This window comes from Oncorhynchus mykiss, chromosome 25 (assembly GCF_057628025.1).
Source record: "Oncorhynchus mykiss isolate SJ-2025 chromosome 25, ASM5762802v1, whole genome shotgun sequence".
Taxonomy (NCBI): Eukaryota; Metazoa; Chordata; class Actinopteri; order Salmoniformes; family Salmonidae; genus Oncorhynchus; species Oncorhynchus mykiss.
In genome coordinates this window covers 90,865,001-90,888,790 of record NC_143046.1, presented here as the reverse complement: position 1 = coordinate 90,888,790, position 23,790 = coordinate 90,865,001, and the positions used below count along the sequence as shown (strand labels likewise).

The 23,790-nt window shown below is 42.4% G+C and overlaps 1 protein-coding gene across 2 annotated transcripts in view; it reads right to left on the bottom strand.

Annotated features, from left to right (window-relative positions):
- Positions 1-3,553: 3,553 nt before the first annotated feature.
- Positions 3,554-23,790, bottom strand: part of slc39a8 (solute carrier family 39 member 8) — a 27,498-nt gene continuing 7,261 nt past the window's right edge. Inside the window, exons 2-8 of one of the 2 annotated variants that reach the window (XM_036963121.2) lie at positions 23,425-23,587; positions 17,067-17,236; positions 14,111-14,233; positions 10,848-11,021; positions 6,330-6,540; positions 5,880-6,064; positions 3,554-4,253 (exon numbers count right to left, since the gene is read on the bottom strand). In XM_036963121.2, the coding sequence (XP_036819016.2) occupies positions 4,104-4,253; positions 5,880-6,064; positions 6,330-6,540; positions 10,848-11,021; positions 14,111-14,233; positions 17,067-17,236; positions 23,425-23,587 (1,176 nt within the window). In that variant the 3' untranslated portion in view covers positions 3,554-4,103. The remainder of the gene's footprint in view (positions 4,254-5,879; positions 6,065-6,329; positions 6,541-10,847; positions 11,022-14,110; positions 14,234-17,066; positions 17,237-23,424; positions 23,588-23,790) is intronic. The other variant, XM_036963122.2, reaches the window with a different exon arrangement.

Here is a 23,790-nt window from a genome sequence, read left to right as displayed (position 1 = left end):
TACTGTATATAACCTCTCTACTGTATATAGCCTCTCTACTGTATATAGCCTCTCTACCATATATAGCCTCTCTACTGTATATAGCCTCTCTACTGTATATAACCTCTCTACTGTATATAGCCTCTCTACTGTATATAGCCTCTCTACTGTTATAGCCCCATTTCACTGTGAGGTCTACTACACCTGTTGTATTCAGCATTTCACTGTAAGGTCTACTACACCTGTTGTATTCAGCATTTCACTGTGAGGTCTACTACACCTGTTATATTCATTATTTCACTGTAAGGTCTACTACACTTGTTGTATTCAGCATTTCACTGTGAGGTCTTCTACACCTGTTGTATTCAGCATTTCACTGTAAGGTCTACTACACCTGTTGTATTCAGCATTTCACTGTGAGGTCTACTACACCTGTTGTATTCAGCATTTCACTGTGAGGTCTACTACACCTGTTGTATTCGGCATTTCACTGTAAGGTCTACTACACCTGTTGTATTCAGCATTTCACTGTAAGGTCTACTACACCTGTTGTATTCAGCATTTCACTGTAAGGTCTACTACACCTGTTGTATTCAGCATTTCACTGTGAGGTCTACTACACCTGTTGTATTCAGCAGTTCACTGTAAGGTCTACTACACCTGTTGTATTCAGCATTTCACTGTGAGGTCTACTACACCTGTTGTATTCAGCATTTCACTGTCAGGTCTACTACACCTGTTGTATTCAGCATTTCACTGTGAGGTCTACTACACCTGTTGTATTCAGCATTTCACTGTAAGGTCTACTACACCTGTTGTATTCAGCATTTCACTGTAAGGTCTACTACACCTGTTGTATTCAGCATTTCACTGTGAGGTCTACTACACCTGTTGTATTCAGCATTTCACTGTAAGGTGTATTCGGCGCACGTGACAAATAAACTTTGATTTGATTTGTAGTTACTCACTATTCTAAATCGCTCTGGATAAGAGCGTATGTTAAATGGCCTAGCTCACACATTATTGAATAATTTTTCTACAGCAAAGAGATTGAGTCCGGTCGAGACCAATTTATTTATTACTGAACATAAATATAAACGCAACAGGTAAAGTGTTGGTCCCATGGTTCATGAGCTGAAATAAAAGATCACAGAAATGTTTCATACGCACAAAAATGCTTATTTCTCTAAAATGTTGTGCACAAATTTGTTTACATCCCTGTTAGTGAGCATTTCTCTTTTGCCAAGATAATCCATCCACCCTGACAGGTGTGGCATATAAAGAAGCTGATTAAACAGCATGATCATTACACAGGTGCACCTTGTGCTGGGGATACATAAAAGGCTACTAAAAAAGTTTTGTCAAACAACACAATGCCACAGATGTCTCAAGTTTCCAGGGAGTGTGCAATTGGCATGCTGACTGCAGGAATGTCCACAAGAGCTGTTGACAGAGAATTTAATGTTAATTTCTCTACCATAAGCCACCTCCCACGTCGTTTTAGAGAATTTGGCACTACGTCCAACCGGCCTCACAACCAAAGGCCAGGTGTAACCACGCCAACCCAGGACCTCCACACCCGGCTTCTTCACCTGCTGGATCGTCTGAGACCAGCCACCCAGACAGCTGATAAAACTGAGGAGTATTTCTGTCTGTAATAAAGCCCTTTTGTGGGGGAAAACTCATTCTGATTGGCTGGGCCTGCCCTCCCAGGCTGCACCTCTGCCCAGTCATGGTAAATCCATAGATTAGGGCCTAATGAATTTATTTCAATGGACAGATTTCCTTATATGAACTGTAACTGTAAGTAAAATCGTTGAAAATGTTGCATGTTGCGTTTATATTTTTGTTCAATAAATATCACCTGTCAAACTCATTCCACGGAGGACCGAGTGTCTGCAGGTTTTCGCTCCTCCCTTATACTTGATTGATGAATTAAAGTAACTAATTAGTAAAGACCTCCCCTCACCTGGTTGACTAGGGCTTAACAGACCAATACAATTTGATTCGAAAGGAAAAACCTGCAAAAACACGAGGCCCTCCTTGGAATGAGTTTAGTACCCTTATTGTATATAAACCCTGAACTGCTGATGCTACAGTATGTATTGGCCATAGAGCCCCACAGTATGAGTCATAATACCCGTAAAACCTAGCAGTCAAACAGGGAAATGGTTCCAATCGTTTTTTTCCACCCTTCATTTTTTCCCCCATAGGGAAACACTTCAAATAAGGGCAGTGTTTCGTGTAGGCTTACCCTGGCGAGACATCTTTTTTACCCATGTAAAACTCTCTCTAGGACAAGATGACACTTATCAATATATTCGGCTCTATTTTCTCTCAGATTTAGAAAATGCTAATTAGCGTCAAAGTAGACATCGTTGAAGACTACAAAACCGTGATTTAAAACTACAAATCCCTGCAAGCTCCTGCACATCATCTCTAGCTGACACCTTTGTTAACAGGTATTGTGTCAATTTAAATCTTACACAAGACAGTTCACAGAATTGTCAATTTAATTTATTTTTTTTGCCAATTTATTCATTACTAAATTTAGCCTCGGTGTACACATCACTGACAACCTGAAATGGTCCACCCACACAGACAGTGTGGTGAAAGCGCCACAGTGCCTCTTCAACCTTAGGAGGCTGAAGAAATTTGGTTTGTCACTTAAAACCCTCACAAACTTCTACAGATGCACAATTGAGAGCATCCTGTCGGGCTGTATCACCGCCTGGTACGGCAACTGCTCCGCCCACAACCGCAGGGCTCTCCAGAGGGTGGTGCTGTCTGCACAACTCATCACTGGGGACAAACTACGTGCCCTCCAGGACACCTACAGCACCCGATGTCACAGGAAGGCCAAAAATATCAAGGACAACAACCACCCAAGCCACTGCCTGTTCACCCCGCTATCATCCAGAAGGCGAGGTCAGTACAGGTGCATCACAGCCTGGACCGAAAGACTGAAAAACAGCTTCTATCTCATCAGCCATCAGACTGTTAAACAGCCGTCACTAGCACAGAGAGGCTGCTGCCTACATACATACTTGAAATCATTGGCCACTTTAATAAATGGATCACTAGTCACTTTAATAATGTCACTTTAATAATGTTTACATATCTTGCATTACTCATCTCATATGTATATACTGTATTCTATACTATTGCATCTTAGTCAATGCCGCGCTGACATTGCTCATCCATATATTTATATATTCTTAATTCCATTACTTAGATTTGTGTATTAGGTATTTGTGAAATTGTTAGATATTACTTGAAAGAAAATGTTTTTATATACTGTATTTTTTATGTTTAGCTCACATAATATCATTTAAAAGTATGAATGAAGGTGTCTGTAATAGAAGAAATGTGGCAAAGATGAAGGTAGACATTCATAAATGGATTTCTATAGATTCCTAAATACTTGTTACTACGGTGGGGGAGTTCCAAGATGGAGGCACGGTGGCTTCAACAGCGCCCCCTATCAGTCATCTAGTGCATATATAAATCATTGGTGGAGACAACAGATCCAGTCATTCAGTTCAAGTAAAAGCAAGACAAGTTCACAAGAAAATTGTAAAGACTGAAAAAATAATTTATTGAAAACGTTTTGTTTTAAATACATTGTTTCTTTATTTCAGTTACGTGATTGTTCGCTCTATTTAAATAGAATGATAGTCAGAAGAAAAAACTAAACAAAAAGGACAAGTTTTTCGTTTCCCAGTAAACCATTAGTGTAAAACGAGTCGTGGGCCGACGTGAGATCGGAGCGGAATGAAAGCAGCTCTGTTCAGTCACGTTTTGTTCTTTGAAATTATATATTTCTCTCCTTGTTCCTCTCATTCTCGTTTTTCTCTCCCTCCCTTGTTCTTCTCTTCCCTCTCGCCCAGCTCTACCCAATTGATGTGTATAAACACTAGATTGCCCGATGCTACATATTGGTCAATGACAGGCTCTGAAGCCACCATCCACCATATTGGTACTCCTCAGAAGGAGCAGTCCTCCATAGGAATGAAATTAAGTCTACGGTATTGAAATGTTTTTTTTTTAAAGATGGTGGCGCAGTGGCTTCAAAACAACCCCCCTGTCAATCATCTAGTGTTTCTATAGCTACAGCATCGGCTCTAACCCAGGTTGATCTCACCAACGAACATGGTGATGAGCAGGATGATAGCGAACCCGGTGAGCAGCCCGGCGTTCTGGATCAGGAAGAAGATAACATTGGTCACCGTCGACCCGTCCTGTTCATTCATGATGGCGTTCATCTCTGGGAACTGAAATCAGAACCAACCGGTTTTAAACCAACAGTTAAATATCGCATTCTGTTTCTTCCCAAGATATCAGAATAATTTCAGTCTCTCTCTCTTTCACTCCCGCTCTCTCCCTCGTTCTACCGTTCTCCCTCTCTCTATCTCTCCATTGTCGCTGTCACGATGTTCGTAATAATGATGGTCGGACCAAGGCCGTAGAGGTACGTAGAGTTCCACATATTTTAATGAAAGAAGTGAAACGTAAACAAAACAATAAAGAATAAACGTACCATGACGACAATGCAGAGCGAACAGGCAACTAAACATAAACAATATCCCATAACCCACAGGTGGGAAGAAAAAAAATGCAACTTAAGTATGATCCCCAATTAGAGACAACGATAACCAGCTGCCTCTAATTGGGAATCATACAAATCACCAACATAGAAAATGAACCTAGAACCCCACATAGAAAATATAAACTAGAACAAGCCCCCAGTCACACCCTGACCTACTCTACCATAGAAAATAAAAGCTTTCTAGGGTCAGGACGTGACAGCAGCTATCATCAGGTCACACTGTTTTACAGTCAATAAAGCTGTGCTCCCTCCGTCCCTCCCCCAGTCTCTCCCTCCCTCCCTCAGTCTCTCCCTCCCTCCCTCCCTCCTGGGGTGGGGGGTAGAAGCAGCTCTGCAGCTGTGATAACACGTACAGTATGGTATGATGAGGAACTGACTGTCCACTGGGTCATTCAGTGGTTGGGTCCTTAAAAAAAAATATGACCCGTCTGCTCTCCCTGCAAGACCAGAGAACCTTCATACTAAACTCAATATAGATATACTACTGAGCTATTGAAAAGTTAGGTCCTGATTCTCTAATACATGTACGCCCTGCTTGGCAGCTGAAGGTTGATGAACGGCAGAACACAGCACATACAAGTTAAAAACTAAAGTAAATTCAGGAAATCAGTCAGTTGGGGATCTAAAGGATAAGCGTTGTAATCTGGGAGTTGAAGCAGATCAGGTGGCATTTAGGGTGGAGGAAGCATCATGGGAGAATCTCAATTGCATTTCCTTGATTCCTAGCATCCTCTCTCCTCACCTCAAGCCCCCCCCCCCCCCCCCTCTGCGAGAAATGCAAGGATTCAAGGAAATGCAATTGAGATTCTCCCATGTCACTCACCATGTCTACCAGGAACATTCTACTCACCATGTCTACCAGGAACATTCTACTCACCATGTCTACCAGGAACATTCTACTCACCATGTCTACCAGGAACATTCTACTCACCATATCTACCAGGAACATTCTACTCACCATATCTACCAGGAACATTCTACTCACCATGTCTACCAGGAACATTCTACTCACCATGTCTACCAGGAACATTCTACTCACCATATCTACCAGGAACATTCTACTCACCATATCTACCAATACTATGTAGAGGAACATTCTACTCACCATATCTACCAGGAACATTCTACTCAACATATCTACAGGTGATATGTAGAGGAACATTCTACTCACCATATCTACCAGGAACATTCTACTCACCATATCTACCAGTACTATGTAGAGGAACATTCTACTCACCATATCTACCAGGAATATTCTACTCACCATATCTACCAGGAACATTCTACTCACCATGTCTGCCAGTGCTATGTAGAGGAACATTCCCCCAGCGATTGCGAAGATGGCGTTGGGGGCGAAGTTGCTCCCCAGCAGGATGCCGAAGGCCAGGCCGATGTAGCAGGACATGGCTGACAGCAGGTTGAAGAAGACGGCCTGGGGGATACTCATCCCAGCATTCAGCAGAATCACAAAGTCCCCTGCAGGAAGGGCCGGAGAGACAGCGACAGGTTCAGGAACACAGTAGACACATCGAGGAACACAGCACGACTTTTAGTTATGTTTCTTAACAAACAAAAAATAGCCAAGTTATTTAAAAAATGAATCTATCGTTTTTTTCAGATGAAGGTCGGTTTAGTTCAGCCAAAGTTGCTTACTGTTGTTACTGTACAATCACTTAATGACAACTGCTTATAAAAAAAAACGAAGGCAATTCTAGATACATATGATTGATTGATCTCTCACCTAGCTCGTGGGGGAACTCCTCACAGACGATGGCGATGGAGGTACTGAAACCAGCGACGACAGACACGGTAAAAGAGGCTCCGATCGCCAGGCCGTCGATGAAGTTGTGCAGAGCGTCACTCAGTGTGATCATCCAGGCCACCGTCTTTATGTTAGCGATGCGCTGACCCCGCAGCCAGTGGCACATCACATTATTGACATGGACTTCCTGCTGGGACAGGAAGTCACAGAGGAAGGAGGCAGAGTAAAGGGGAGTAAAACTGGATTGTACATGAGAGTAATATCATAATCTAGATAATATAACATATTTTTACTATATAATATGTCATATCCTAATTAATACAACATATATTTATAATATGTCATAGCCTAGTAAATATATTATTCACTATATAATATGTCATAGTCTAGTTAATATAACATATTTTTTACTATATAATATATCATATCCTAATTAATACAACATATTTACTATATAATATGTCATATCCTAATTAATACAACATATTTACTATATAATATGTCATATCCTAATTAATACAACATATTTACTATATAATATGTCATATCCTAATTAATACAACATATTTACTATTTAATATGTCATATCCTAATTAATACAACATATTTACTATATAATGTGTCATATCCTAATTAATACAACATATTTACTATATAATATGTCATATCCTAATTAATACAACATATTTACTATATAATATGTCATATCCTAATTAATACAACATATTTACTATATAACACGTTTACTATGTAACAGAATTATGTTTGTTTATTTTCTCTCTGAAAAGGAAAGAAACACAACAATAATCTGATGCAGTATGTAAACAACAGTCTGATGCAGTATGTAAACAACAATCTGATGCAGTATGTAAACAACAATCTGATGCAGTATGTAAACAACAATCTGATGCAGTATGTAAACAACAATCTGATGCAGTATGTAAACAACAATCTGATGCAGTATGTAAACAACAGTCTGATGCAGTATGTAAACAACAGTCTGATGCAGTATGTAAACAACAGTCTGATGCAGTATGTAAACAACAGTCTGATGCAGTATGTAAACAACAATCTGATGCAGTATGTAAACAACAATCTGATGCAGTATGTAAACAACAATCTGATGCAGTATGTAAACAACAGTCTGATGCAGTATGTAAACAACAATCTGATGCAGTATGTAAACAACAATCTGATGCAGTATGTAAACAACAGTGTGATGCAGTATGTAAACAACAATCTGATGCAGTATGTAAACAACAATCTGATGCAGTATGTAAACAACAGTGTGATGCAGTATGTAAATAACAGTCTGATGCAGTATGTAAACAACAGTCTGATGCAGTATGTAAACAACAATCTGATGCAGTATGTAAACAACAATCTGATGCAGTATGTAAACAACAGTCTGATGCAGTATGTAAACAACAGTCTGATGCAGTATGTAAACAACAATCTGATGCAGTATGTAAACAACAGTCTGATGCAGTATGTAAACAACAATCTGATGCAGTATGTAAACAACAGTCTGATGCAGTATGTAAACAACAGTCTGATGCAGTATGTAAACAACAGTCTGATGCAGTATGTAAACAACAGTCTGATGCAGTATGTAAACAACAATCTGATGCAGTATGCAAACAACAGTCTGATGCAGTATGTAAACAACAGTCTGATGCAGTATGTAAACAACAGTCTGATGCAGTATGTAAACAACAGTCTGATGCAGTATGTAAACAACACGATGGTCGGTCGGTAGCTTCTCTGCTGCCGTGACAAACCAACTCCTTATTGGCCCAGGCCAGAACAAGCCGTCTTTGTGTACAAGCGAGACAATTCTTGCTTTTATCAAGAGTCTAGGCTACGCAGGCCTGTGATCAGTCCCACTGACGTTGTCACACAGGGCTAAGGGAAATGGGACTCTGTTCGTAGTCTCCTGTGTGACAGAGGCAGCATGCCAAATGGTACCCTATTCCCTGGAGTGAACGGCATTTGACCAGAGTCCATACTCCAAAAAGAGAATAGGTATCCCATTTGGCATGCAGACTCTGTCCCACAGGAGACTACGAACAGAGTCCCATTTCCCTTAGCCCTGTGTGACAGCGGCAGTCGCGTCCATTTTGCTCAGTATCTGTGATGTGTAACAAGGCCATTCTCCTCCACTTGAGCCAGAGAACTAATGGTTATACATTAATAATTAACATGATTTCCCCAATCAATAACGTCACAGATAACAGCTCAATAAATAACTAAGCTTAATACTCAGCGCTGCTGTAAATGTCGTTCTAGGTCAGGATGCCCCAACTGGCATCCCACAAGCCCCCAGTGTGTCCCACGGGTGGTTTGATATCAATACACCTGGTGATCCCTGTGGCAGGCCATCTATGTGTTTGTCATATTTCTGTTATGTTATTACTGTGTTACTACGGTGTTACTACTGTGTTACTACTGTGTTACCACTGTGTTACTACGGTGTTACTACGGTGTTACTACTGTGTTACTACTGTGTTACTACTGTGTTACTACGGTGTTACTACTGTGTTATTACTGTACTACTGTGTTATTACTGTACTACTGTGTTACTACTGTGTTACTACGGTGTTACTGTGTTACTACGGTGTTACTACGGTGTTACTACTGTGAGTATTGACCTCTCTCTCATTTAACCCCGTCTAACCCCTCTGTCTTTGGTGAGAAAGCCACAGACGGGCTACAGACAGGTTACAGACAGACTACAGACAGGCTACAGACAGGCTACAGAAAGCCACAGACAGGATACAGACAGCCACAGACAAGCTACTGACATCCACACACAAGCCACAGACGGGAAACAGACAGGGTACAGACAGCCACAGGCAGGCTACAGACAGGCTACAGACTGCCCCAGGCAGGCTACAGACAGGCTACAGACAGCCACAGGCAGGCTACAGACAGCCACAGGCAGGCTACAGACAGGCTACAGGCAGGCACAGACAGGTTACAGACAGGCTACAGACAGCCCCAGGCAGGCTACAGACAGGCTACAGACAGCCACAGGCAGGCTACAGACAGCCACAGGCAGGCTACAGACAGCCACAGGCAGGCTACAGACAGGCTACAGACAGGCACAGACAGGTTACAGACAGGCTACAGATAGCCACAGACAGGTTACAGACAGGCCACAGGCAGGCTACAGACAGGCTACAGACAGGCCACAGGCAGGCTACAGACAGGCTACAGACAGCCACAGACAGGTTACAGACAGGCTACAGACAGCCACAGACAGGCTACATACAGGCTACAGACAGCCACAGACAGGCTACAGACAGCCACAGACAGGTTACAGACAGGCCACAGGCAGGCTACAGGCAGGCTACAGACAGCCACAGACAGGCTACAGACAGCCACAGGCAGGCTACAGACAACCACAGGCAGGCTACAGACAGCCACAGGCAGGCTACAGACAGCCACAGGCAGGCTACAGACAGGCTACAGACAGCCACAGACAGGCTACAGACAGCCACAGGCAGGCTACAGACAACCACAGGCAGGCTACAGACAGCCACAGGCAGGCTACAGACAGCCACAGGCAGGCTACAGACAGCCACAGGCAGGCAACAGACAGCCACAGACAGGCTACAGACAGCCACAGACAGGATACAGACAGCCACAGACAGGCTACAGACAGGCTACAGACAGCCACAGGCAGGCTACAGACAGCCACAGGCAGGCCACAGGCAGGCAACAGACAGCCACAGACAGGCTACAGACAGCCACAGACAGGATACAGACAGCCACAGACAGGCTACAGACAGGCTACAGACAGCCACAGACAGGTTACAGACAGGCCACAGGCTGGCTACAGACAGCCACAGGCAGGCTACAGACAGCCACAGGCAGGCTACAGACAGCCACAGGCAGGCTACAGACAGCCACAGGCAGGCTACAGACAGCCACAGACAGGCTACAGACAGCCACAGACAGGCTACAGACAGCCACAGACAGGCTACAGACAGCCACAGACAGGCTACAGACAGCCACAGGCAGGCTACAGACAGCCACATACAGGCTACAGACAGCCACAGACAGGCTACAGACAGCCACAGACAGGCTACAGACAGCCACAGGCAGGCTACAGACAGCCACAGGCAGGCTACAGACAGCCACAGGCAGGCTACAGACAGGCTACAGACAGGCCACAGACAGGTCAAGTCAGTTGAGCACTTTGTGACTCACACCTGGGTCGTGTTCAGAGCCCAACGTACCAAACATTTTTACGGACACTAAATAAATGAGTTCTTGTTCGACAAATTCACGGAAGTACTTCCTCCCTTTCAAAATGTTTTCTCCTGTTTTCTGTCTAGTGAACAGAACACACTGCTTGGTAGACGGTGTAGGATGAAGTAGCCCCTAAACGTTGATCTGGGGTCAGTTTTGTATTCTTTGTAGTTTAGGGTTTAGGATGAGGATTAGGGGAGGGGAAGCTGACCTGATGTCAGTACCTATAGGAAATGGTACCTGAGGTGGTGGTTCCGTGGATGACACTGGAGGGTCTGGGCTGGTGTTGTCTGTACTGATGCTGCTGATGGTACACGTCGTCATGGTGACAGACTCTTTCTTCTCAGACACATCTCCATTCTGGAGAGAGTTCTGCCTCAGTTGACCTGGAGGAGAGAAGTGACTGTGGCCATGCTGCAGAGGCAGGACAAAGAAGATGGTTAAAAAGAGAGCATTTGTGTATTCCAAATGGCGCACCCTGTTCCTATTGGCCGCGGTCAAAAGAAGTGTACTATATTTGGAATAGGGTGTAATTTGGGATGCAGGCTTAAGGTTACTGCCGGAGAGACAGGACAAAGATGTTAAAATAACTTAGGACTAGGCGTCCCGTCAGCGGGACACCGGTCGACAATTTCCAGTGAAATTGGAGGAAGCGCAATTCAAATAAATTATCGCAAAAAATTTCGGATATTAAAGATCTCTGTACATACAAGTGCCTTATGTCGTTAAAAACTTAAATTATTTTTAAATCTAACTATTGTCCGATTTACAGTAGGCTGTACAGCGAAAGCATGCCATGTGATTGTTTGAGGATGGCGCCCCACATCAACATATTTTTCAACCAACACAGGCTTCATAAAATCGCAAATGGCGATTAAATAAATCACTTACTTTTTGAAAATCTTCCTCTGATTTGTAATCCAAAGAGTCCCAGCTACAACATGCATGGTCGTTTTGTTAGATAAAATCCTTCTTTATATCCCAAAAAGTCAGTTTAGTTGGCACCATTGATTTGAGTTGAACATGCAGACAAAGGAGTCCAAAAAGCTACCGCTAAAGTTTGTCAAAACAAGTCAAACTATGTTTCTTACCAATCCTCAGGTTCCCTAAAATGTAACTAAACTATAATATTTCATACGGAAAGAAGTATGTTCTATAGAAAAGTGAAATTAGCAAGTGCGAGTCTCCTTCGTCACGCGCCCACAGACTGATTTCCAACTGTGACTCCCTGTACCAAACTCAAAAATCTTCCTCGTTTTGGAAAAAACAAGCTTGGAACCTTGAACAAAGACTGTTGACATCTAGTGGAAGCCATAGGAATTGCAATCTGGGAGCTGGAATTGCATAGGACCCATTGCTTTCCATTGTAAGAGCATGGGACCTCAAAAATAAAAATTGGGTTGGTTTTTCTTTGGATTGTCTCCCACCATATCAATTGTGTTATAGTCTCATACTTTATTTTAACATTTCTACAAACTGCAAAGTGTTTTCTATCCAATGGTACCAATTATATGCATATCCTGACTTCTGGGCCTGAGTAGCAGGCAGTTTACTTTGGGCACGTCATTCAGACAGGAAGTGGAAATAAAAAAGGACCTAGCCCTAAGACGTTTTACATAGAGAGACAGGACAAAGATGTTAAACATACTAGAGACAGGACAAAGATGTTTAAACATACTAGAGACAGGACAAAGATGATAAACATACTAGAGACAGGACAAAGATGTTAAACATACTAGAGACAGGACAAAGATGTTAAACATACAGAGACAGGAAAAAGATGATAAACATACTAGAGACAGGACAAACATGTTAAACATACAGAGACAGGACAAAGATGATAAACATACAGAGACAGGACAAAGATCATAAACATACTAGAGACAGGACAAAGATGTTAAACATACAGAGACAGGACAAAGATGTTAAACATACAGAGACAGGACAAAGATGTTAAACATACAGAGACAGGACAAATATGATAAACATACTAGAGACAGGACAAAGAATTTAAACATACTAGAGACAGGACAAAGATGTTAAACATACAGAGTCAGGACAAAGATGTTAAACATACTAGAGACAGGACAAAGATGTTAAACATACTAGAGACAGGAAAAAGATGATAAACATACAGAGACAATAGATGTACAGTTCTGCTTACCATATCTCAAAGGGTACTCCCTATACGAGTTTTGACCAGGGCCCTATGGTAAACATACAGAGACGGAACACACAGACGCTGGCTGGATGACCAGAGATGTACAGACAGGAAATGACGCTGGCTAGATGACCAGAGATGTACAGACAGGAAATGACGCTGGCTAGATGACCAGAGATTACAGACAGGAAATGACACTGGCTAGATGACCAGAGATTACAGACAGGAAATGACGCTGGCTAGATGACCAGAGATGTACAGACAGGAAATGACGCTGGCTAGATGACCAGAGATTACAGACAGGAAATGACGCTGGCTAGATGACCAGAGATTACAGACAGGAAATGACGCTGGCTAGATGACCAGAGATTACAGACAGGAAATGACGCTGGCTAGATGACCAGAGATGTACAGACGGGAAATGACGCTGGCTAGATGACCAGAGATTACAGACAGGAAATGACGCTGGCTAGATGACCAGAGATGTACAGACAGGAAATGACGCTGGCTAGATGACCAGAGATGTACAGACAGGAAATGACGCTGGCTAGATGACCAGAGATGTACAGACAGGAAATGACGCTGGCTAGATGACCAGAGATTACAGACAGGAAATGACGCTGGCTAGATGACCAGAGATTACAGACAGGAAATGACGCTGGCTAGATGACCAGAGATGTACAGACGGGAAATGACGCTGGCTAGATGACCAGAGATTACAGACAGGAAATGACGCTGGCTAGATGACCAGAGATGTACAGACAGGAAATGACGCTGGCTAGATGACCAGAGATGTACAGACAGGAAATGACGCTGGCTAGATGACCAGAGATGTACAGACAGGAAATGACGCTGGCTAGATGACCAGAGATTACAGACAGGAAATGACGCTGGCTAGATGACCAGAGATTACAGACAGGAAATGACGCTGGCTAGATGACCAGAGATGTACAGACAGGAAATGACGCTGGCTAGATGACCAGAGATTACAGACAGGAAATGACGCTGGCTAGATGACCAGAGATGTACAGATAGGAAATGACGCTGGCTAGATGACCAGAGATTACAGACAGGAAATGACGCTGGCTAGATGACCAGAGATGTACAGACAGGAAATGAACCGGGCCAAATCGTGAACCATGTCACAATCAATCAATTAATTAAATCAATCAATTAATCAATAATAATGCTCTCAAAAAACAGACAGGAAATACACACCCTAGAGAAAGCAACTTGTAACATTGCTACGTCTCTGATTAATGCGAAGTTACAGGTACAGTGTGTATATATATATATATATATATATATATATGCTGTTTAAATGGTTTAAAGCAGACAATACCTCATGCTCTGTTCTTAGTGCCATCTTCAATACTTTCTCTGTGAAGAACAGCAGGTAAAATCCACCAAATATTCCAACGGCTTTGAGAATGTAGTCATCCGCTCTGGGATCGAATCCCAGGGCCTGTTGGTGTTGGAAAAACATGCATGTGGTAACAGTAGGGTACCAACAATTCCTGGGTGGAAGATTCCTGGAATTATGAGGGGGAAAAGCAGGAAATCCAGGGAATGTGGGGAAAGTTACAGTAATTTTACAACCCTAGGTAGCAGTCATTATACAACCCTAGGTAGCAGTCATTTTACAACCCTAGGTAGCAGTCATTTTACAACCCTAGGTAGCAGTCATTTTACAACCCTAGGTAGCAGTCATTTTACAACCCTAGGTAGCAGTCATTTTACAACCCTAGGTAGCAGTCATTTTACAACCCTAGGTAGCAGTCATTTTACAACCCTAGGTAGCAGTAACACAGTAAATTAACCATGAATAGAGTTGAAAGATTAAAACAGTAAAATAGATCCATTATTTAACACAACCATGACCATCTCTTTTCCCTCCATTTGACCACGAAGACTCAGTTTCCATATTCAATCAACGCCGGTGACACTTATTAACAACTTTGATGAAAAAGCTCAAAGATCAACTATTATGAGACATTTATAATGTTTTCTTTTCTAGGGTAGCACCGACTGAAAGGACATTTTGGCTCCTACTGTACTTTTGTCCCTTAATATTAGAAGGTTTTCATCAAGGATCTCTACTTTGCTCCGTTCATCTTTCTCTCGATCCTGACTAGTCTCCCAGTCCCTGCCGCTGAAAAAACATCCCCACAGCGTGATGCTGCCACCACCATGCTTCACCGTAGGGATGGTGCCTGGCTTCCTCAAGACGTCACGCTTGGCATTCAGGCCAAAGAGTTCCATCTTGGTACCTCCGTTTCTTTATCTGCTACAAGGAAGTCTTTAAATCTTTTAATCTTATGGTCTGAGAGTCTTTAGGTGCCTTTTGGCAAACTCCAAGCAGGCTGTCATGTGCCTTTTACTGAGGAGTGGCTTCCGTCTGGCCACTCTACCATAAAGGCCTGATTGGTGAAGTGCTGCAGAGATGATTGTCCTTCTGGAAGGTTCTTCCATCTCCACAGAGGAAATCTAGAGCTCTGTCAGAGTGACCACCGGGTTCTTGGTCACCTCCCTGACCAAGGCCCTTCTCCCCTGATTGCTCAGTTTGGCTGGGGGGCCAGCTCTAGGAAGAGTCTTGGTGATTCCAAACTTCTTCCATTTAAGAATGACGGAGGCCACTGTGTTCTTGGGGAGCTTCAATGCAGCAGAAATGTTTTGGTACCCTTCCCCAGATCTGTAGCTTGGCACAATCCTGTCTCTGAGCTCTACAGACAATTCCTTCAATTTCATGGCTTGGTTTTTGCTCTGACATGCACTGTCAATTTGTGGGACCTTATATAGACAGGTGTGTGCCTTTCCAAATAATGTCCAATCAATTGAATTTACCACAGGTGGACTCCAATCAAGTTGAAGAATCTTCCAAGTCTCATAGTCTGAATACTTATGTAAATAAAGTATTTCTGTTTTTTTTTTTTTTTTTTGCAAAAATATCTAAAACCCTGTTTTAAGGGGTATTGTGATGTCATTATGGGGTATTGTGATGTCATTAAGGGGTATTGTGATGTCATTATGGGGTATTGTGATGTCATTATGGGGTATTGTGATGTCATTATGGGGTATTGTGATGTCATTATGGGGTATTGTGATGTCATTAAGGGGTATTGTGATGTCATTATGGGGTATTGTGATGTCATTATGGGGTATTGTGATGTCATTATGGGGTATTGTGTGTCATTATGGGGTATTGTGTGTAGATTGATGAGGATTTTTTAAAATTTAATCCATTTTAGAATAAGGCTGTAACGTAACAAAATGTGGAAGAATGGAAGGGGTCTGAATACTTTCCAAATACACTGTACATACGTACACTACCAGTCAAAAGTTTGGACAACTACTCATTCAAGGGTTTTTCTTTATTTTTACTATTTTCTTCACCGTAGACAAGGCAGTTGGAACCAAAAAGCTCTGGGTCTTCCTTTCCTGTGGCGGTCCTCATGAGAGCCAGTTTCATCATAGACCTTGATGGTTTTTGCAACTGCACTTGAAAAAAACTTTTAAAGTTCTTGAAATGTTCTGGATTAACTGACCTTCATGTCTTAAAGTAATGATGGACTGTTATTTCTCTTTGCTTATTTGAGCTGTTCTTGCCATAATATGGACTTGGTCTTTGACCAAGTCACCCAGAGTGATCACCCTGGAGTTAGCTCCAGGTAAATGTTGTAATTCTTCAGCCATTCCTGGACCTGTGACCAAAAACAAGCTACATACAATACCAAAATAAATGATCTAATGATTCTTCTGTCTCTTCACAGCAAAATCTGCAGAGCTGGGGAGGTTGGATCCATATATATATGGTTGTATCCCCCATATATATATATATATATATATAATATAACAATCATTTAAATGGAAAAATTATGTTTTGAATCCAGTGTCTTTTTATGTGTCAGTTCATAAACCATGTGCCATGGAATCAGTACATCGGAAATCTACAACTATTTTCTCATCTATATGGCATCGCTAAACATTGTTCGGTCCTTAAATTAAACTGGTATATTTTTTTTATTCATCACAATTTTCTTGAACCAATTTTGGTCTTTAATGCAGAGTCGACACGACAAGTTCTTTACTTTTTCCCTCTTCCACTTGCTTCTTCCATTTTTGCGGTAATGCTGCAATTAGTTGGTTGTAATTTTGGGTAGAACATTTCCATATATTTTTTAACTGCATTAGAGAGATCCTACCTCTGGTATTAACAGCATTAGAGCGATCCTACCTCTGGTATTAACAGCATTAGAGAGATCCTACCTCTGGTATTAACTGCATTAGAGAGATCCTACCTCTGGTATTAACTGCAGGACAGCGTTGGAGAAGAGCGTGCCGATGGCCAGGCCGATGAAGTAGGTGAGCACCTTGGGGAAGTACGGCTTCTTGGTGAAGGGGATGAGTGCCAGGCCCAGGAGAGAGGCCAGGTTAATAATGGTGACAGACAGGAAGCCATAACCCCACACTGGACAGGACAAGAGAAAAGAGATGCATATTGAGCATGGTTACATGCACAGAATAATAAAGTCATTTTTTGTAAAGTCTAATTGATTTATATGTGAAAACTTTCTGCATATTTTCAGTTTTTCCAAACTCACTTCAGCGGTGAATAAGAGGCTGCTGCTGCTGGCCCAGATCAAATCCACCTCTGGAACCCTGATTAAAACCTGCTGCTGGCCCAGATCAGATCCACCTCTGGAACCCTGATTAAAACCTGCTGCTGGCCCAGATCAGATCCACCTCTGGAACCCTGATTAAAACCTGCTGCTGGCCCAGATCAGATCCACCTCTGGAACCCTGATTAAAACCTGCTGCTGGCCCAGATCAGATCCACCTCTGGAACCCTGATTAAAACCTGCTGCTGGCCCAGATCAGATCCACCTCTGGAACCCTGATTAAAACCTGCTGCTGGCCCAGATCAGATCCACCTCTGGAACCCTGATTAAAACCTGCTGCTGGCCCAGATCAGATCCACCTCTGGAACCCTGATTAAAACCTGCTGCTGGCCCAGATCAGATCCACCTCTGGAACCCTGATTAAAACCTGCTGCTGGCCCAGATCAGATCCACCTCTGGAACCCTGATTAAAACCTGCTGCTGGCCCAGATCAGATCCACCTCTGGAACTCTGATTAAAACCTGCTGCTGGCCCAGATCAGATCCACCTCTGGAACCCTGATTAAAACCTGCTGCTGGCCCAGATCAGATCCACCTCTGGAACCCTGATTAAAACCTGCTGCTGGCCCAGATCAGATCCACCTCTGGAACCCTGATTAAAACCTGCTGCTGGCCCAGATCAGATCCACCTCTGGAACCCTGATTAAAACCTGCTGCTGGCCCAGATCAGATCCACCTCTGGAACTCTGATTAAAACCTGCTGCTGGCCCAGATCAGGTCCACCTCTGGAACCCTGATTAAAACCTGCTGCTGGCCCAGATCAGATCCACCTCTGGAACTCTGATTAAAACTGTTCACATGTCCTAGTCATTTCAAACTGTTCACATGTCCTAATCATTTAAAACTGTTCACATGTCCTAATCATTTAATTGTTCACATGTCCTAATCATTTAATTGTTGACATGTCCTGTTTACCTGTCCTAATCATTTAAAACTGTTCACATGTCCTAATCATTTAAAACTGTTCACGTGTCCTAATAATTTCATAGATTGCTCAGAAAACCAGGGTGTTTTTAATCAGGATATGCCTACTTTGATGTTGACCATACGCTGATTAAGATAAGGTGATTACAAGGCTAATGCTATAATTGGTCTATTAACATAGTAGGTTAAATGTTGAATTGTTAGTGCGCATGTAAATACACTCAATGTTACTGACCCATCCTATAACCACAGTGTTACTGACCCATCCTATAACCACAGTGTTACTGACCCATCCTATAACCACAGTGTTACTGACCCATCCTATAACCACAGTGTTAGTGACCCATCCTATAACCACAGTGTTAGTGACCCATCCTATAACCACAGTGTTAGTGACCCATCCTATAACCACAGTGTTAGTGACCCAACCTATAACCACAGTGTTACTGACCCATCCTATAACCACAGTGTTACTGACCCATCCTATAACCACAGTGTTACTGACCCATCCTATAACCACAGTGTTACTGACCCATCCTATAACCACAGTGTTACTGACCCATCCTATAACCACAGTGTTACTGACCCATCCTATAACCACAGTGTTACTGACCCAACCTATAACCACAGTGTTACTGACCCATCCTATAACCACAGTGTTACTGACCCATCCTATAACCACAGTGTTACTGACCCATCCTGTTACCACAGTGTTACTGACCCATCCTATAACCACAGTGTTACTGACCCATCCTATAACCACAGTGTTACTGACCCATCCTATAACCACAGTGTTACTGACCCATCCTATAACCACAGTGTTACTGACCCATCCTATAACCACAGTGTTACTGACCCATCCTATAACCACAGTGTTACTGACCCATCCTATAACCACAGTGTTAGTGACCCAACCTATAACCACAGTGTTACTGACCCATCCTATAACCACAGTGTTACTGACCCATCCTATAACCACAGTGTTACTGACCCATCCTATAACCACAGTGTTACTGACCCATCCTATAACCACAGTGTTAATGACCCATCCTATAACCAAAGTGTTACTGACCCAACCTATAACCAGTGTTACTGACCCATCCTATAACCACAGTGTTACTGACCCATCCTATAACCACAGTGTTACTGACCCATCCTGTTACCACAGTGTTACTGACCCATCCTATAACCACAGTGTTACTGACCCATCCTATAACCACAGTGTTACTGACCCATCCTATAACCACAGTGTTACTGACCCATCCTATAACCACAGTGTTACTGACCCATCCTATAACCACAGTGTTACTGACCCATCCTATAACCACAGTGTTAGTGACCCATCCTATAACCACAGTGTTACTGACCCATCCTATAACCAGTGTTACTGACCCATCCTATAACCACAGTGTTACTGACCCAACACACCAACCATTATCCACCCATAGTGACAGAGGGGAGGGGAGCAGCATCAATACTGATCACAGCATCAATACTGATCACAGCATCAATACTGATCACAGCATCAATACTCATCACAGCATCAATACCATCACAGCATCAATACCCATCACAGAATCAATACTGATTACAGCATCAATGCCCATCACAGCATCAATACTCATCACAGCATCAATACTGATCACAGCATCAATACTCATCACAGCATCAATACTGATCACAGCATCAATACTGATCACAGCATCAATACTGATCACAGCATCAATACCCATCACAGCAAAAATACTGATCACAGCATCAGTACCATCACAGCATCAATACTGATCACAGCATCAATACCCATCACAGAATCAATACTGATTAGAGCATCAATGCCCATCACAGCATCAATACTCATCACAGCATCAATACTGATCACAGCATCAATACTGATCACAGCATCAATACTGATCACAGCATCAATACCCATCACAGCATCAATACTGATCACAGCATCAATACCATCACAGCATCAATATTGATCACAGCATCAATACCATCACATAATCAATACTGATTACAGCATCAATGCCCATCACAGCATCAATACTCATCACAGCATCAATACTGATCACAGCATCAATACTCATCACAGCATCAATATTGATCACAGCATCAATACCCATCACAGCATCAATACCATCACAGCATCAATATTGATCACAGCATCAATACTGATCACAGCATCAATACTCATCACAGCATCAATACCATCACAGCATCAATACCAATCACAGAATCAATACTGATTAGAGCATCAATGCCCATCACAGCATCAATACTCATCACAGCATCAATACTGATCACAGCATCAATACTGATCACAGCATCAATACTGATCACAGCATCAATACCCATCACAGCATCAATACTGATCACAGCATCAATACCATCACAGCATCAATATTGATCACAGCATCAATACCATCACATAATCAATACTGATTACAGCATCAATGCCCATCACAGCATCAATACTCATCACAGCATCAATACTGATCACAGCATCAATACTCATCACAGCATCAATATTGATCACAGCATCAATACCCATCACAGCATCAATACCATCACAGCATCAATATTGATCACAGCATCAATACTGATCACAGCATCAATACACATCACAACATCAATACTGATCACAGCATCAATACCCATCACAACATCAATACTGATCACAGCATCAATACTGATCAGCATCAACTCATCACAGCATCAATACTGATCACAGCATCAATTCATCACAGCATCAATACTGATCACAGCATCAATACCATCACAGCATCAATACCCATCACAGCATCAATACTGATCACAGCATCAATACTGATCACAGCATCAATACCCATCACAGCATCAAGATGTCCAACATCTACCTAAGATCAGACAGCAGCAGATCAAAGCTCGTATATAACAGTATTAGGTTATGGGTAGGGTACTTTGGGGTAGTAAGGATATCTTATGACAGTATTAGGTTATAGGCTACTTTGGGGTAGTAAGGATATCTTATGACAGTATTAGGTTATAGGCTACGTTGGGGTAGTAAGGATATCTTATGACAGTATTAGGTTATAGGCTACTTTGGGGTAGTAAGGATATCTTATGACAGTGTTAGGTTATAGGTAGGGTACGTTGGGGTAGTAAGGATATCTTATGACAGTATTAGGTTATAGGGTACTTTGGGGTAGTAAGGATATCTTATGACAGTATTAGGTTATAGGTAGGGTACGTTGGGGTAGTAAGGATATCTTATGACAGTATTAGGTTATAGGTTGGGTACGTTGGGGTAGTAAGGATATCTTATGACAGTATTAGGTTATAGGCTACTTTGGGGTAGTAAGGAAATCTTATGACAGTATTAGGTTATAGGGTACTTTGGGGTAGTAAGGATATCTTATGACAGTATTAGGTTATAGGGTACTTTGGGGTAGTAAGGATATTTTATGACAGTATTAGGTTATAGGGTACTTTGGGGTAGTAAGGATATCTTATGACAGTATTAGGTTATGGGTAGGGTACGTTGGGGTAGTAAGGATATCTTATGACAGTATTAGGTTATAGGGTACTTTGGGGTAGTAAGGATATCTTATGACAGTATTAGGTTATAGGGTACTTTGGGGTAGTAAGGATATCTTATGACAGTATTAGGTTATAGGGTAGGGTACTTTGGGGTAGTAAGGATATCTTATGACAGTATTAGGTTATAGGGTACATTGGGGTAGTAAGGATATCTTATGACAGTATTAGGTTATAGGGTACTTTGGGGTAGTAAGGATATCTTATGACAGTATTAGGTTATAGGGTAGGGTACGTTGGGGTAGTAAGGATATCTTATGACAGTATTAGGTTATAGGGTACGTTGGGGTAGTAAGGATATCTTATGACAGTATTAGGTTATAGGGTACGTTGGGGTAGTAAGGATATCTTATGACAGTATTAGGTTATAGGGTACGTTGGGGTAGTAAGGATATCTTATGACAGTATTAGGTTATAGGGTACGTTGGGGTAGTAAGGATATCTTATGACAGTATTAGGGCACATTGGGTTTTCTTTGATCACACAGGAATGTGCATCTGAAACCTTGCTTCTATCATCAGCTAGCTATCAGTGAGCGTGTGTCTGTGTGTATGTGTATGTGTGTGTGTGTGTGTGTGTTCGTGTGTGTGTGTGTGTGTGTGTGTGTGTGTGTGTGTGTTCTCAACAGCCCAGATAATCATCTCATTCCTTCATGCTCCCTCTGTCCCCTAGAACAATGAGGTTGATTATAAAGCCGAGTCTCAGGTCCATATGGACCAGAACAGGTGTATCAAGCGTTAACTCGTGGTTCGTATAGCACAGGGGCATCAAGCTTTAACTATAATTTTTACATTGCAAATAGTGACAATTATTTTTCATGCCAGGAGAGGTACCGGATCCTGGTAAATGTGTTCCAGAACGAAACAGTCCAAAACTGAGAGGTGCCAGATCCAGTTCTGGGAAGATCTGGCTCAAATTCAGCACATTGTAGGTAATGGTAGGTAACATGGTAGGTAACATGGTAGGTCATGTAGGTAACATGGTAGGTCATGTAGGTAACATGGTAGGTCATGTAGGTAACATGGTAGGTCATGTAGGTAACATGGTAGGTAACATGGTATGTCATATAGGTAACATGGTGGGTAACATGGTAGGTAATGTGGGTAACATGGTAGGTCATGTGGGTAACATGGTAGGTCATGTAGGTAACATGGTAGGTAACATGGTAGGTCATGTGGGTAACATGGTAGGTCATGTGGTTAACATGGTGGGTAACAGGTTTCAGTACCGTGGGTTAATATGGTACTCACCGTGGTAGGTAACAGGTTTCAGTACCTAGGGTTAATATGGTACTCACCGTGGTAGGTAACAGGTTTCAGTACCTAGGGTTAATATGGTACTCACCGTGGTAGGTAACAGGTTTCAGTACCGTGGGTTAATATGGTACTCACCGTGGTAGGTAACAGGTTTCAGTACCTAGGGTTAATATGGTACTCACCGTGGTAGGTAACAGGTTTCAGTACCGTGGTACTCACCATGGTAGGTAATAGGATGCAGGGCCGTGGGGTTTTTATATGGGCAGGAGGGCAGCAGCACCTGAGTCAACACAGCAGGACAGATCCTCTCGAGATGCTCCACTGTCAGCTGACTGGCGTTAGTCAACCCATAGTGGGACAAGATCTGGCCCACAGAGGGACACTGCAGGGGACAGAGAGAGAAGGGGTTCACATTACTGTCAACATTAGAATATAACACAGCGTGGTGCCATTTAGCCATGTGTTATGTTTATAACTGTGATATAATGGAACAATACGGGATCATTCAAGATGCAGCAGTGATGGTGATTGAATAAGACATTAATACGATCCAACATATTCATGTAATATATTTATATATATATA